Source organism: Galeopterus variegatus, unplaced genomic scaffold (assembly GCF_000696425.1).
Source record: "Galeopterus variegatus unplaced genomic scaffold, G_variegatus-3.0.2 Scaffold678, whole genome shotgun sequence".
Taxonomy (NCBI): Eukaryota; Metazoa; Chordata; class Mammalia; order Dermoptera; family Cynocephalidae; genus Galeopterus; species Galeopterus variegatus.
The window spans coordinates 199633-214684 of NW_007726789.1; the positions used below are offsets into that span (position 1 = coordinate 199633).

The window sequence follows — 15052 nt, forward strand, 5'->3', positions numbered from 1 at the left end:
AAATGTATGCAGCAGAAATTGACAGTTGGGTGATGGCTTAGATGCGGGGTTTAAGATAAAGGCAGAAAAATAATAATTTATTGAAATTGATAAATGCTAGTCTCTTTCCAATACAAATGAACCTTGGGCCCATATCCTGTGATATCAGGTTAGTTGAGTGACCATGGTGTTCATGCTAGTTGGCCATGTCAGATCAGAGATTTCTTGTTCTGGGCATTCTAAGGGAGAGTATCTAAACTTCTCTGTGGAGTGGTCCAGAGGCTCTAGAGTTCTTTTCATTCAAAAGATATGTCTGGAGAAGCCTCGACATTTACTGTTGAATACTGACATCCTTGTACACTGCTTTTCCCACCCTTGCCTCCAAGACTTTCACTACAAGTAAAAAATCAAGAATGCCTTGACTTAACACAGCTGGAGGAGAAAATTGGCCATTCTAAGATAATAATCAAGGGCAACATTCATAGATAAAGATAATTCTTAGACTTCTTTTATGTCCACAGTACAAAATGTTTCATTCTCTATGGTAAGGTTCTCTCCTTAGTCTGGCCACCTCTGTCTTGTTAGGTGGCGTGGCCCACTGAAGGACTGCACATGGATTTTGATATTTTGGTAGAGAAAGCATAACCCGGAAGATAAATCCTCTTGGGGGAAAAAAGTCCTTGATAGGTTCTAAAGGTAGATATCAAAGATTCTTAACATTGTTCCCCTTTGGTATTGGTAAATCCCGTTTGTGATTTACCAATACCAAATCAGCATTGGTAAGTGACACAGGCGTTACTTGTGCCTCAAGAACAGAAGCTAGAAAGAGCCCTGCATGCTGGAGGCTGAATGACATATCTTCTTTGTGTGTGTTCTTGTTGATGAGAAATGCCCACACACTACCTCCTCTGGCCACATGAGGAAATCAGGTAATTAAAGAAGTGATGGATGGTGTGCTAAAATTTAAACGTTTTAGGAGGACCTATCTTATTAACACTTTAAAACAAGTGAGCATAATATCATTAATTTTGATTAATTCATTTGCTCTTAATATAGCTTTTAATTTGTAATTCTATGTGAATTACAATATAATTTGGCATTAATTATACTAAATTGACTATAAGTCAGCCAATCACAATGAGAAATTACTCACAGCTCAAAGTGAAACTAAAACTCTCCATCTGGAAGGATAACACATAGTTAAGAGGAAAATACAGTTTGGGTATCCCTCTGTTTGGCTATGAGAATGACATTGGACCTGCTGATGACTGTAATCAATCCCTTATCCTGCTCACTGCTGGGACTATGTACTCTTTGGAGTGAAGCTCTGTATAAGCCCAATAAAGGGTAAATAATGAAGTAAACAAAGGGGTTGATTTATCAAGTTTGCCAGGTCTCCTGAAGAATCTTATTGCTCTTTCCAGGTAAGGTTTAGGTAATGTAGAGGGGCTGTGTAGTGCTTTAGAATGATTAATTCTAACCCCTTGGATTCTGGGATTAGCATACGTACTTAGCCAAATTGGCCTGCTTTTTTGTCTTCATGCTGTGTGATCCAGTCAGGAATTCCTGTTTTAAACCCCACGTGTAGTCAGTATACTGAAGCCACTCCAATTTGACCCCCACACAAACTGCCTTCTGGGCAGAAGGAAGTCATGCCTTAAAAAGCCAGCACCACACGGAGAGAGCTAAACCCTGAGGAGATCATGGAGCATGTGTCGTTCATTGATAAAGCTTGCTGGAGGTGCCTATGAGCATACAAGAAGTAAAGTGACCCGCTGAGAATAAGGGCACTCAAGAAAGTGCAGGAGAGGAAGGGTGGATTTGGAAAATATGTGTATTTGAGCCATTTGCCAGTTATCTTCCTTTGAGAACTGTCTTCTAAAAAACAAAAACAAAAAAAACATTGAAATGTTACACAAAGTCTCATGATTTGGCAATATTCTGCTTTAAGTCTACTTACATGTAGGTAGAACTATGTGAATTTTGTACATTCTGGGTACATTCATGGTGAGCAATTGACCCATAAAATAAGGTTCAGCTTTGAGGGAACAAATTTTGCTAAATACTGCATGGAAAATTCAAGGCTGTTTTTAATAATTCTTCTTTTTACTCTCTTAATTATATAGCTCTGTCTCATTATTCCAATACACAATCTAGCAAATAAAATGGCCTAAGTTTTATGTAAACATTTTGAGTAAAGAGGTTAAAAACTATCCTGAATCTGAGCCAGCAACCACTCTTTCCTTTATGTGTTACACACATGTAGGCAGGGTTCACACCACACACACACACACACACACACTCTATTAGTTGCTTATTAATCTTTGCAGCCAAAATGCTTTCCTTTCTTTGGCAGTACTGACCTAAATCATAATACTGTCATGATTCGCTGGCTGATCTCAAGATTAAAGAAGAAAATAGAAGGTAGAAGCTTATTTTTGCCACGCCGAGTGTATATTCCCTTCATCACTCAATTTTTAATGTCTAGACAAAAGCAGCTGTATAAATGCAGCTTTATATTGTTTCCACTTTCTCCAAACATTTTTTATGCCAAATTTAGCCTGGCCTATCACAGAATTTTTTATTCATTTTCTCCAGATATTCTTTTTGACATCAGCATTGGGTTGGTAGGTTCCAGTCCCTTTCCTTCCACTCGTAGTTCCTACTATAACTTCAGGTTCTTAACCAAAAACAACCCCTGTTTGATCCATGCCTTCTGATGGATGAGCTCTTTTGAGCTTTTAACATTCTGACTGTTCTTAGAAAACAGTGAGGATTTGGGGCAGAGGAACTAATACGGAAGCAAACAGAGCAGTGGGATTGAGAGAAAACGTTTACAGGGTATCCCTGCCGTCGGTTTCATCTTATCGTCATTTAGAATGCCGGCAGAATAAATGGGTGTGCTAATCAAACAGCAGTAAGAGGTTAGGTCATTGGAAGCCTTTTTAGTCATTTTGTGCTTTTCAAGAGTGAATTTGTTAGAATTATGCTGAATACCCACTTAAAGCCTCAGCTGATAACCCTACCTGTGTTTTATAACTCTGCACTGTCAGAACTCATAATAAGTCAAACATTCTTTCAGTGGTGCTCATAGGGGAGGAAAAAAAAAAAACCTCACAAATTTAAGAGTAATTTCAGATTGTAAATGAAAAGGAGAGGCACGACTGTTCATTTGCACCAATCATGCCTTCCTTTCATCTGCTCTGATTAGGCCTGGTGCGGTTTCATCAGACTACTCCATCACCGAGCTGTCACTCCAGCCGTCTGTTGATTGAAAACAATCAAGGCTCTGATGGCACAATTATTCTGACCCTTTAACTAGAGGCTGCTGTGATAATGAAAGGTTGATTATGATAGTTTGTGCCTCTTTCAGTTTGCCAAGAAGGTTAATTTGGGCATCAGACGGATGTTTAATGGGCGCTTGCTGGCTACACTGAGGTAAATGAGAACGTGCAGTCTTGGATATTGCACGGATATAGTTTGGCTGTCAATCATTGTCATTTGGAGTTTGTGCCTCACACTCTGGAAATCACATTTTATTTTTTCCTTGGGATTTAATTTATTCTGTGCCCTGAGGAAGTTCTTTCACTCGGTGACCTTCACAGCAGCTTTCTCTGCCTTTTTTTTTTTCTTTTTTCAAATGGAGCTCAAAGGCACAACACATCTAGAAGAGCATTTTTCTTTCATTTTCACTTAAAAATGGAAACTTTAAAAATCCATCCTTATCACTGCCTTCCAATAGAGCAAATGTTTCCATTCTGATTGTGCAGTGGGGAAGTATAAACGACAGGGATACTTTGGCCAGTTTGCTAGTGCAGCAATTCACACAGTTCTGTGCTGTTCCTTACACCAGCCAGCAGACGTAGTAAACTCAAAATGGGCACATGTATGGAATTGAAGCCTCCATTCTCCTTACTTTTCTTTCACTAGCATGTCTCAAAACAGTTTGTTGAATTCCTTGCTTCCAACCACAGCATCTTACCCCTTTTCCCTCCTTGGAAAGCCTGGGAGAGGGGTTGAGGTAGGGAGACAGGTAATTGTCTGTAGAAGTACCAAGGTTATTGGAAGTTGCAAATTTCAGTTTGTGTGAGTTCAGCATCTAATCTTGTAGCTATTTGAATTACAGGATAAAAACGATGCAGTCATCTAATAATTCTGTTGTTTACAATGTGCAGTTCATATTATAATAAGCTTTGTACCTCTGTTGTGCTTACCTTTTAAAAAGAAAAAGAGAAGAAAAGAAAAAAATAAAGGAAAACCTTCATTTCTGTCTCCGAGCTGTGCATAGTGGTCTTGTATATTTAGGCACCTGAGAGCTGGAATCATTGTTCTGCTTTTCATTTGTGTTGTCTTCATTTTTTTTTTTTTTTATTTTTGCCCCCAATGAAGAATTCAGCATATTTATACCTAGCCTGGAACACTTTTTTCTCACATGTGAGTTGTAAAACAATTAAGTCTATAGATGTTAAAGTGACAACACCATAATGATTATAATTTTACTTCAAGTGTTCCATTTTCACATTATTTATTTCTTGCTTTTTTAAAAAAAGCTATTTGTTTTTGAACAATAAGGAAAGTCATTAGGTAATAATTCAGTCTTGCCTGAAGAGGCTCCAAAAATGAATTAAGTCATTGAATCCAGTTACTGTTTTAATGCACCCTTTATTCAACCAACGGTCCTGTTCAAAATGTTTATTTAAAAAGAAATGAGGATAGGATTGTGTATATTTATGGTTTCACCAGATTCTTCACCGTACCAGACCACAAATGCTTATTTTTGTTTAGCTCTATGGACAACATGGATAAAACAGCCCTCAGGGGTGTTTCATAAAATTATTGATTAGTTATGTCTTATTTTTGTTTAAGCAACGGGAAGTAAAAAGGTTATTAGGAGAGAAATATGTCAATCAAATCAATCAGTTTTTTTGGTGTTAAGAAAAGTAAAGTGACGTTTAATTTTAAAATTAATTTGTGGAATTGGTGACGATCAGTGATTTTATTTTATAGATTCACTATGTTTGCAAATTAATGGGACTCAAGCAAAGACCATTTGTTCATAAAGGAAGGATATCTCATTACTTCAAATTGTTTTTGGTCTAAGCCTGACTGGGCTCTGACCATCCCCCAATCTGTGCACTCTTTATACCTGTCCCCAAAACAGAGGACTTTTGCTTTGTCCTCACAAGCCCTCTGCGGCATGCCCACCACTGTCTTGCTCTCGCACTGACTCAGTCAATGAGACTGTGGCCCCTCTGCAGTGGTGTCCTCCTCAGAAGGTCCCCCAGAGCATCTCACACTTCATCGTTGGCCTGTGCTGGCAGTTCTGCTCCCAGGCCCGGGCCTGGTCTCTGGGCCCCTTTCCCTTTCCTCTTCAATCCTTCCATCTCCTCCTTCAGAGTTCCCTTGCTCTTCCTCCTAACCTTACAAGGAATGTCTCAGTCTGTGATTTCCTCAGGTTGGACTCCCGTGTTCTCTCATTCAGCAAACACTTATGGATGAGAGAGTTTCTCTCACTTACTTTACAGATTAGCTTTTGGAACAGCCACTACCTTCTAATTATTCCTTCATCCACTGCAGTCCCCTCTTCCCTCACAAGGCTTCCAAGACTGTCAAGCCACTGGTTCTGCCCCATGGGGCCACCTCTCCACATATCTGTCTTCCTTGCATGACTGCTGCAAATTAGGCTCTCTAGGCCATTTCCCCCACCCAAACTAAGCCCTGTCCCTCTCTCTCTGCTGCTTTGATTTTTACATGTTTGATTTCTGTTTTTAGGCTCACCTGACATTTACTTGTTTTTAAAGCTTCTTTCTCATAGTCTAAACCCTTTATATGACCACCTGTAGATTGGCCTACATCTGTTTGGGTAAAAAAATTATGATAATTGTGGTGAAGAGTGTATCTTCAGTAGCCAGACTGAGATTCGCATAGTAACGGTGGTCAGTGGGGGACATCACACTTATGGGAGCCCTCAGCAACTCACCTGCAGTGGAGACCCTGGCTCCCCTTCCCCAGCCCGCCCCAGCAGCCTGCTTACTCCAGGCTCCATCCCCTTGATAGTGGAATCTGGCCTCTGATAGTGTTTAGTCCTGTGCTTCAGTTAGTGGGTTGCCCACTCTAATCTCTGTACTCCATAGCTCTCAATTAATGTTTACAGTGACCTCTGAGTATTTTTTCTATTTATTTGGAGGCTACCAATGTTAAACCCTTAAATGCAGGTTAGGCACTTCCTGGACATCTAAATTCATCATAGTATCACTTGTTTGGGGGATCTGACTATCTCTATGTCAGTGACGTGGGGCAGCACTTGAGCCTGTGAGGTCCATTTGGTCATACTGTTGAAAGTTTAATTTCAGATGCTCTCTCACCATACACTAAAATCAACTCAAAATGGATTAAAGACCTAGGTATAAGACCCAAAACTGTAAAATTACTAAGGGAAAAAATATAAGTGAAAAACTTCAGCAGTTAGGTCAGGGCACGGGCTTTATGAACATGAGCCTGAAAGCCCAAGCAGCTAAAGAAAAAATAAACAAATGGGACTATACCAAATTAAAAAGTTTCTGCACAGCAAAAGAAAAAATCAACAGAGTGAAAAGACAACCTACAGAGTGGGAGAAAATTTTTGCCAACTATGTATCCGACAAGGGTCTAATATCTAGAATATACATAGAACTCAAGCAATTATACAGGAAAAAAAATAAATGACCCAATTAAAAAATGGGCAAAGGAGCTGAATAGACATTTTTCAAAGGAAGACATATAAATGGCCAACAGATACATGAAAAAATGCTCAACATCACTAGTTATCAGGGAAATGCAAATTAAAACCACATTGAGATACCACCTCACCCCAGTTAGACTGGCTATGATCAAAAAGACGGTGAATAACAAATGCTGGTGTGGAGAGAAGGGAACACTACTGAACTGTTGGTGGAACTGTAAATTAGTACAACCACTTTGGAAAACAATTTGGAGGTTTCTCAAACAACTACAGATAGATCTTCCATATGATCCAGCAATCCCTCTTCTGGGTATATATACAGAAGAATGGAAATCATCATGTAGAAGGAATACCTGCACTCCCATGTCTATTACAGCTCTGTTTACAATAGCCAAGATATGGAACCAACCTAAATGTCCATCTGTGGACGATTGGATAAGGAAACTGTGGTATATACACAGTATGGAATACTACTCTGCCATAAAAAAGAACGAAATACTCCCATTTGCAACAACATGCATGAACCTGGAGAAACTTATGTTGAGTGAAACAAGCAAAGCACAGAGGGATGAATACCACATGTTCTCACTCACATGTGGGAGCTAAGAGAGAAACAAGGCAGGAAAGAAAGACCACAGTAGTCCCATGATCCAACAGAGGGAGGGAACATTCCCAGGGCTACAAAGTGGAGTTGAGGGGAGAGGGGGATGGGACAAAGGGTACAAAAGTAATTTCTGGTAATGGGTATGCCCCCAATATGAATCTGGCCCCCAGATCATGGGCAGGAATGGGACAATCAGCTTTGTATCTCATGAATATTTGTAATAAATAAAAAAATAATAATTTCAGATGCTAGTGAACCTGCTATTGGCTCATTATTCTTGAATCAATTCATACAGAAATATTTAAAGACTTTATGCTCTCAGGATGCTCTAGGGCATGTTTACAAATTAAACAGTTTTTATTGTCCTGTAGGATATATTCTTGTGATCTAAAAAGTTTCGCATATACTAGATATGGCATGGTATATTTAAAGACAGTTCAAAGGTAAAATTTATGTGAATAGTGTACTAAATATTTGCATTTATGTATAAGACCTCTTTCTGGGATTCTAAATAGATAGTGCCTTGAAGCAGTCACCTTACAAATTTGAAATGTGTATTCTTTGGTTGGGATTCTTTTATTTTAAAAGAGATGTTATCTATTAAGTTGTATGATATAATCTGATCAAAGTCATTTCCAGGGAGAAAAAGACTATGACGTAACCAGTTCTGTGTATGTGGGCCTTTGTGCACATGTACCTTACCGTGCACACACACACATGCACACACATATGCATATTGAAATATGAGTATAGAATTACAACTAAAAATTGTCACTTTGTTTTTCTGAAAAGAGATTTATAGAAACTATCTATGCTATAGAAACCTGTGGCTTGGATACTAGACCCATATCTGCTAAGCTGAATATTCTTTGTAAACTCCGTCAGGTTTTTTTTTTTTTTTTATGACAGTATATGAACCTTGGGCCTCATCAGATTTGATTCCATTGAAATATATTTCTTAGGAGAAGAAAATGCATCTTGTATAAGTCTGTAGTCAGCTATAATGGTTAATGTGCAACCTCCCTTGAAAATCTGTTTTACAAGCAAAATGTTGACACAATTTTAATTATAGCACTCGAGTGAGCACTGTTGTAATTTTTAATATTCCTCCATGGTGACATTTTCATTGTTCTTGTAGAGGAAAATGCTCTGATTCTGCGTCCCTAGTTTCTGATGCTTTTGGATTTTATGGGATTGTTGTCTTTTTGAACTGAAATTTTTCATTTGGTCTCAAAGAAGAGAATGTGACTATAATATTTGTTGCATTTACTTATTAATATAAGCTTTCCTCTCTATAGCTGTTATTATTCTTGTTTAATATTTCATTATTTGGACCTTACATCACTCACATTAAAGAGGTGAACTTCCTTGTAGTATAGCATGGGAAAACCTTAACACTTGTTTCCTTGCATTAGAGAAACCTTTCATATTTTTAATCTAAAGAAACTGTATGGAGTATTAAAAGGGAACATGCCAAATTTCTATGTTTATTAGAATTCAAGACCTTATAAAATGACATAAAATAGTGTACTTTCATCTAATGTATAACAATCACTGAACTTCTCTTTGAGGACATGGATTAGAAGATGGAGAGCATACTTGATACTCTGTTTAACAGGGAAACATTCCATCTGTGCATTGTCATTTAATCTATTAAAACATGCTTCCCTGGCTTCCCATTCCTTGTTGCCCAAGCTCTCTTTAACATGAAGTTCAGGAATGTCAGTTAGTTGTTCATTTGCTCTTGTGTCTTTCCTTTGTCCCTTTCTGAATTTGCAGAAGTGTGGAATTTAGGCTGCCTTTGGGACACTGAGGGGAGACTGGTGTTCTGGCTTATCTCAGTGAGATGACACGACTGGTGAGGACATAGACACGAGTGCCTTCACAGTGTGGGCTCCTGCAGAAAGGAGGGTTCAGTCTGCACCTTCAGCAAAGCTGTCTGCAACCTGATTTTAAATAGAAGAATAAGTATAGTTGCCCCTGGCTCTATTTTCTTCTCCATTAAACGCTAGGGTTTAGGGTGATGGGTATATCAGTATGCCAGAATAAAAAGTTAGAATAGGATTTCAGCCTCCCCTGAGTTATGCTTTCTCAGTATGGTGTCATGTCAGCCACCCATTTCTAGAATAATCTTTCTCAAGCCTAAGCACCAAAATATGCTACAAAGCTAACCTTGGTCTTTGGATTCCGTGATGCCCCAATGATGAATCAGCCTTCTTCTTCCCGTAATCTCTAAACTGCTTAAAATGGGCTCTCGGACTCCCTGCATCACCTTGCCCTTAATTCAGCATGGCAGTGAGTAGTGCTCTGCTGAAGTTCACAGTGTAGAAGTGATTTTGGAGTGGCCAATCATTGTTTTGAATTTGCTTTGCCATTTTTTTTCATTATTTGGATAAACAATAGTTATCCATGGTTTTAGTGATTTTTCTCCTTTACATTTTTATGAAAGTGAAAACAGAGTACAGTAACACTTTTACATTTATTTATTGTTGCAAAAAGCAAAAGTGCCGAGTGTATATAAGACTGATTTCATGTTATCAGAATCAGCTATTGATTTGTAGACCTTATAGAACCAGGGTCTTAAAACATGCTATCTTACCATAATGTTAAGCTAATTATTGTCCTATATCTTGAGTAAAAAACATTTTACTTAGACTTCATTAGTTTTATACCTTCTTAAAATGAAAACAACAGACTGAATTTACTCTAATAAGGCAGCAACGTACCCTAGTGAATGGAACCGTTAATGCAGCATCCTGAAGTAACTAAATTCAGACAGCATGGTAGGAGAACCCTGCTATGAGAATGGAAATCAGTCTAAAACCTTCCTGCTCAAGGTGTGCTCCATGGACCAGCAGCGTATTTATCACCTAGGAACTTGTTAGAAATTCAGACTCCCAATCTTCCTTCCCCTACATACTGAATCAGAATCTGCATTTTGATCAGAAACTCCAGATAATTCATGAACCTGTTAGGTTTTAAGTTGGTGGTAGGATAGTTCATTGTAAATTACATTCACCTTTGATCTGGAGAAAGAGAAACCCAACATGTATGGATGACTTGTGCAGTCTGAAAATATTATAAATGATAAAGGTGTGAAATCTGTGAGAAGTTAGAAATGTTGGAAAGAAATAAGGTTAAAATTATCCCAGAAAATACAAACTAATGCATATGCACAAAATATTCTGTAATACATTGTATTTGGGGAAATCGAATGTGGAAAGCATCATGACACATGTGACGTGAGGTGATAGTAGACAGAAAGCCAGAAATTAATCAGTAACAGGTAACAGTGGTCACTGTTCCACTGCCAGTTTGATTCATTAGAGATTTCCTTAAAAGCAGAGCATAGTTGAGGCTTATATGCCTCTCATGCAGTTAGTGACACTGTTTCCTAGAAAGATAAAGATAAACTATAGAGTGTTCAGAGAAGGGTAGAAGATTGATTATGGCAAAGGAAGAACTGATTTATGAGGAGAGGGAAAATAATTAAATGGGCAGTACTATGCTATAAAAAGAGGCTATGGACACATGGATATTTATCTAATGTTTCTCCAGTGCTATCTACTGTAGTATCTGTACAAAACATGCAGAACTATAAGGACATTAGGATGCTAAGAAACTGGTTACAGAGCAAAGCAATATCAGCTGGAATTACTTGATTAAATTAGAGCAATATCAAAGATTAAGTTTCAAAAAATTTTACCTGATACAAAGAAATAACCTTGAGCACAGTGACTTTATCCCTCAGAACTTTTGAGAGCTGTGTGGGCAAAGAATGGAAAATCATTTAAGTTGTTGAATTGTCTCCCCCAGGAAATAATTGGAACCCCATCCCTTGAATCTTCTAAAATTAGAATGGAGAAAGTCTAGGATGCTGCATGTGGGAACTCTCTCTGCTTCTGGCAGACAATCGGTGATTGATGACTGGTATTTTTCTTTTGCAATGTCTTTGATTATTGCTGATGTTACCATATGCAGATATATATTTTTTCATCAGGTTGGTGCCTTATATAAATAAAAAATGCTGCCTTCTGGAAAAACATCTAGAGTGTCACGGGTCTGCCTCCTTGGTACCCAGTGATATTCTTTTTTCATTTCTCTTCACTTTGTAATTCATTAAAAGATGCAGTTCACTGCATATCAGAAGTAAATTCACTTCTTTCATTCACTTCATTCAGGAAGCTAAGACAAGCCCCCAAAGCACCTGCAACCAAATGGATGCAGAAACTCTGAAAGTCTGAAATCATCTAGTTTCTCAGAGAGTTTAGTGACTCTTTTTACCAGGATGAAAACCCAGCTTGTGTTTGCCAAGGAGCAGAGGTCTAAGAGTATCATATTTCCTTCTCCCTCCCCTGAGGACCTTTATCCCCCCAGTGATATGCATGATCTAAACAGGGAAGTCCAGAACCCCGATTCCATGGGTCAGAAAGCAAGTAAAACACAGTAAAATTATTTAATATTCTAATTCATTGTTTTACTTTTTCTTGCTAATTCCTTCAGATCCACATCTGTATTGTCCAGGAGATCTAGCTTAATGTAAATGCTGCTGAGAATAATTCATATCAAATATATTGATTGGAAATATTAGGTATACTTCTTTATGTTGGTATATGGGAAGGTTTGTCAAACTTAAATATTAAGTCACATTAATTAAATTGCTTCATATGCTCTATAAATGAATTGTTTTTTTGTGGATGGTATTTTTTAAAAATATTGTTTAATTTTGTTATTTGTGATTTAATGTACCTGCTTTAGTTTTAAGAAATTCTCTTTGCTTGGAGCCAAAAGTTCTTACTCCTTTCCTTCTTGAAAGAGTCTGCAAGAGGAAATAGAAAGGTTAGAGTTACATTCTGCTCTTGTGTCCATAATACAAAGGTAATCTCCTCTATATCCTGTTTTTGTGAAAATAGCTCTAACAAATTTCCAGCCTCTTCCATGTGCAGATAACAACTTACATGTGCAGAAACACACCTCCAGTTTCTCAAGGTGAAAACTGATTGAGATAAAAAATTAAAATTGATAGGTTGCTATCTTTCTTTTCTTCTCTTGCTTCCTGACTGCTATATCTCCCAAAGGGGAGGGGGTTAAACGTCTTTTTTCTTTCTAAATCATTCTACTAGTGTCATATTGATTTTCTCTCAAGTACACCCTGTGGTCTCAGATGATCACATATTTTCTTATGTTACTCATATTGATACAGCACTTTGACTCACAGGTTGACATATATTACTTGAGCTGTGATGACAGTGCTCACTGTTGACATTTCCTGGTGGTGGGGTGTACCAAGCCTCTAAGGCATGAAACAGAAGGGAACAGGCTGTTTTACAACACAGTTTTTATTTTTTGTAAAGCAATTGCCATTCACTCCTAATGATATGCTAAGCCCTCCTCAGTGTTGCTTAACATAGTTTCTAAACCCTAAAACAATGTCTTGAGTTCTTTTGTGTCTCTCATAATACAGAAAAAAAAAAGTTTCTCATCTGGGTATCAAAATATTCCAGTGTTACACTGTAAGAAAAATTGTATTGGGCCAGCCCTGTGGCACACTCGGGAGAGTGTGGCGCTGGGAGCGCAGTGACGCTCCTGCCGCGGGTTCAGATCCTATATAGGAATGGCCAGTGCACTCACTGGCTGAGCGCGGTGCAGGCGACACCACACCAAGGGTTGCGATTCCCTTACCAGTCACGAAAAAGACAAAAAGAAAGAAAAATTGTATTAAAATGGTATTAAATGTCTGAAAGAATGCATGGTGATCCGCCTGTTTGCCACTGCTCTTGCTCTTTCTCTCCTACCTTTGTATTGTCCTCTCATGTCACTTCCCTCTGTTTCAGCTAGCCTTGAGGTGGTTGGAACACAGCTGCCATTACCAGTACATGGATGAGCTCCTGCAGTACATCCGCTTTGGCCTTATGGATGTGGATACTCTCCATACAGTTGCCCTGTCGCACCCCCTCGTCCAAGCAAGTGAGACCGCAACAGCCCTTGTCAACGAGGCCCTGGAATACCATCAGAGCATCTATGCACAGCCCGTCTGGCAGACTCGCAGGACCAAACCGCGGTTTCAGTCCGACACTCTGTATATCATTGGTGGGAAAAAGCGTGAGGTCTGTAAAGTCAAGGAACTTCGGTACTTCAATCCTGTTGATCAGGAGAATGCTCTCATAGCTGCCATTGCCAACTGGAGTGAGCTGGCTCCCATGCCCGTGGGCAGGAGCCACCACTGTGTGGCAGTCATGGGCGACTTCCTGTTTGTAGCAGGAGGGGAAGTTGAGCATGCCAGTGGCCGTTCCTGTGCCGTGAGGACTGCTTGTCGCTATGATCCCCGCAGTAATTCCTGGGCAGAGATAGCATCCATGAAAAACTGCCGGGAGCACTTCGTGCTGGCAGCCGTGGATGAATGCCTCTATGCAGTTGGGGGCAGAAATGAACTGCGCCAGGTTCTGCCTACAGTGGAGCGATATTGCCCCAAGAAGAACAAATGGACTTTTGTGCAGTCCTTTGACCGATCCCTTTCATGTCATGCTGGATATGTGGCTGATGGTCTTCTTTGGATATCAGGTAGAACATGCCTCATATGTTGGATTTATCAAAAACACTTTCCTTGAGGTATACATTTAAAAGTCAAGCTTTGTTAGTGTGGTCATGTGTAATTGAACAATTGAGCAAAGGATGCCATTTTAGCTAATTAACATTCATTTATTGAGCACCTACTCTATAGAGAACAATGTAATTGGAAGTAATTGACCTTTCTGTGACTTTCTGGGTGATTACAGGAGTAAAAATTCAAGATGAAAATTAATGGTCCATCACACCTGTTTTTCTACCAAACCTTCTGTTGTTCACATTGTCAGCTCTTGATTATTCATGGATTATATTGCACAGCTTGTGGTTTATCTAGGTTGCTTTGCTTTTTCTTCCACTCTTGGCTGCCCGACTAGGAGCCATTTCATCAGACAAGGCAGGAGAAGTCAAGCCCAGTAAATCCATTTTGCTGGGTATAGCAATGGATATATATCCAGGTAATAGTTATGCTGTGCATTGAGGGAAGGGATTTAAGTTACTAAAATAAGGTTTTTGTATTATATGTGATAGTACTTACTCATGCTATCCTAAACCTTCATTTCTATTTACTCTCCTGTTCTTACTGATTACTGGTGGGTACACAGTTTGAGCTTTATTTTAGTTTACCTTTTTTTTTTTCTTTCCAAAAAACGTTTTGATTATGGAGAAAGTAGAGAGAATAGTATAATGAACCCCATGTACTGAGAACCCCACTTCGGCAGTTATCCACTCATTGCCACTCTTATTTCATCCACACCCACATATGCCTTCCAGCCCCTCATAGCTGCCTTTTTGCTTGTACAGAAGGAGTCTGTGTGGCATATGTTATCTGCATCACACTATCAACCTATGTTTTCAATCCTATTATTGAGAAAGACCTCAAGTGTTCTCCTTTGAAAGGTGTGCCTCTAACAGGAGGAAGTCGCATCTTCTCCCAGTTGGAGGATACCCGTTTTGTAACCCAAATGGAACTTGTTGGATTCTTGTGTCATCAAAGACAAAGAGGAATAGAAAGATCAAATAACTTAAATATTAAGAGTAACTTTGATGTTTGTACTTAGAATAATCACTTTTAAGTACACCGGCAAAGGCTTTTCAGCTTTTGTCAATAATCATCTCTAGTTTTTTACTACCTACTTGGACAAAATTCTCCCTTGCATTTAAACTAAATTTGTTTGGATTCT

General features: G+C 38.8%; 1 protein-coding gene across 1 annotated transcript in view; it reads left to right on the forward strand.

Moving 5' to 3' along the window:
• KLHL32 (kelch-like family member 32) overlaps positions 1-15052 on the forward strand; it is a 209766-nt gene that overhangs the window by 170335 nt on the left and 24379 nt on the right. The window contains exons 7-8 of the mRNA XM_008571310.1: positions 13139-13883; positions 14643-14824. Coding sequence (XP_008569532.1) covers positions 13139-13883; positions 14643-14824 — 927 coding nt within the window. The remainder of the gene's footprint in view (positions 1-13138; positions 13884-14642; positions 14825-15052) is intronic.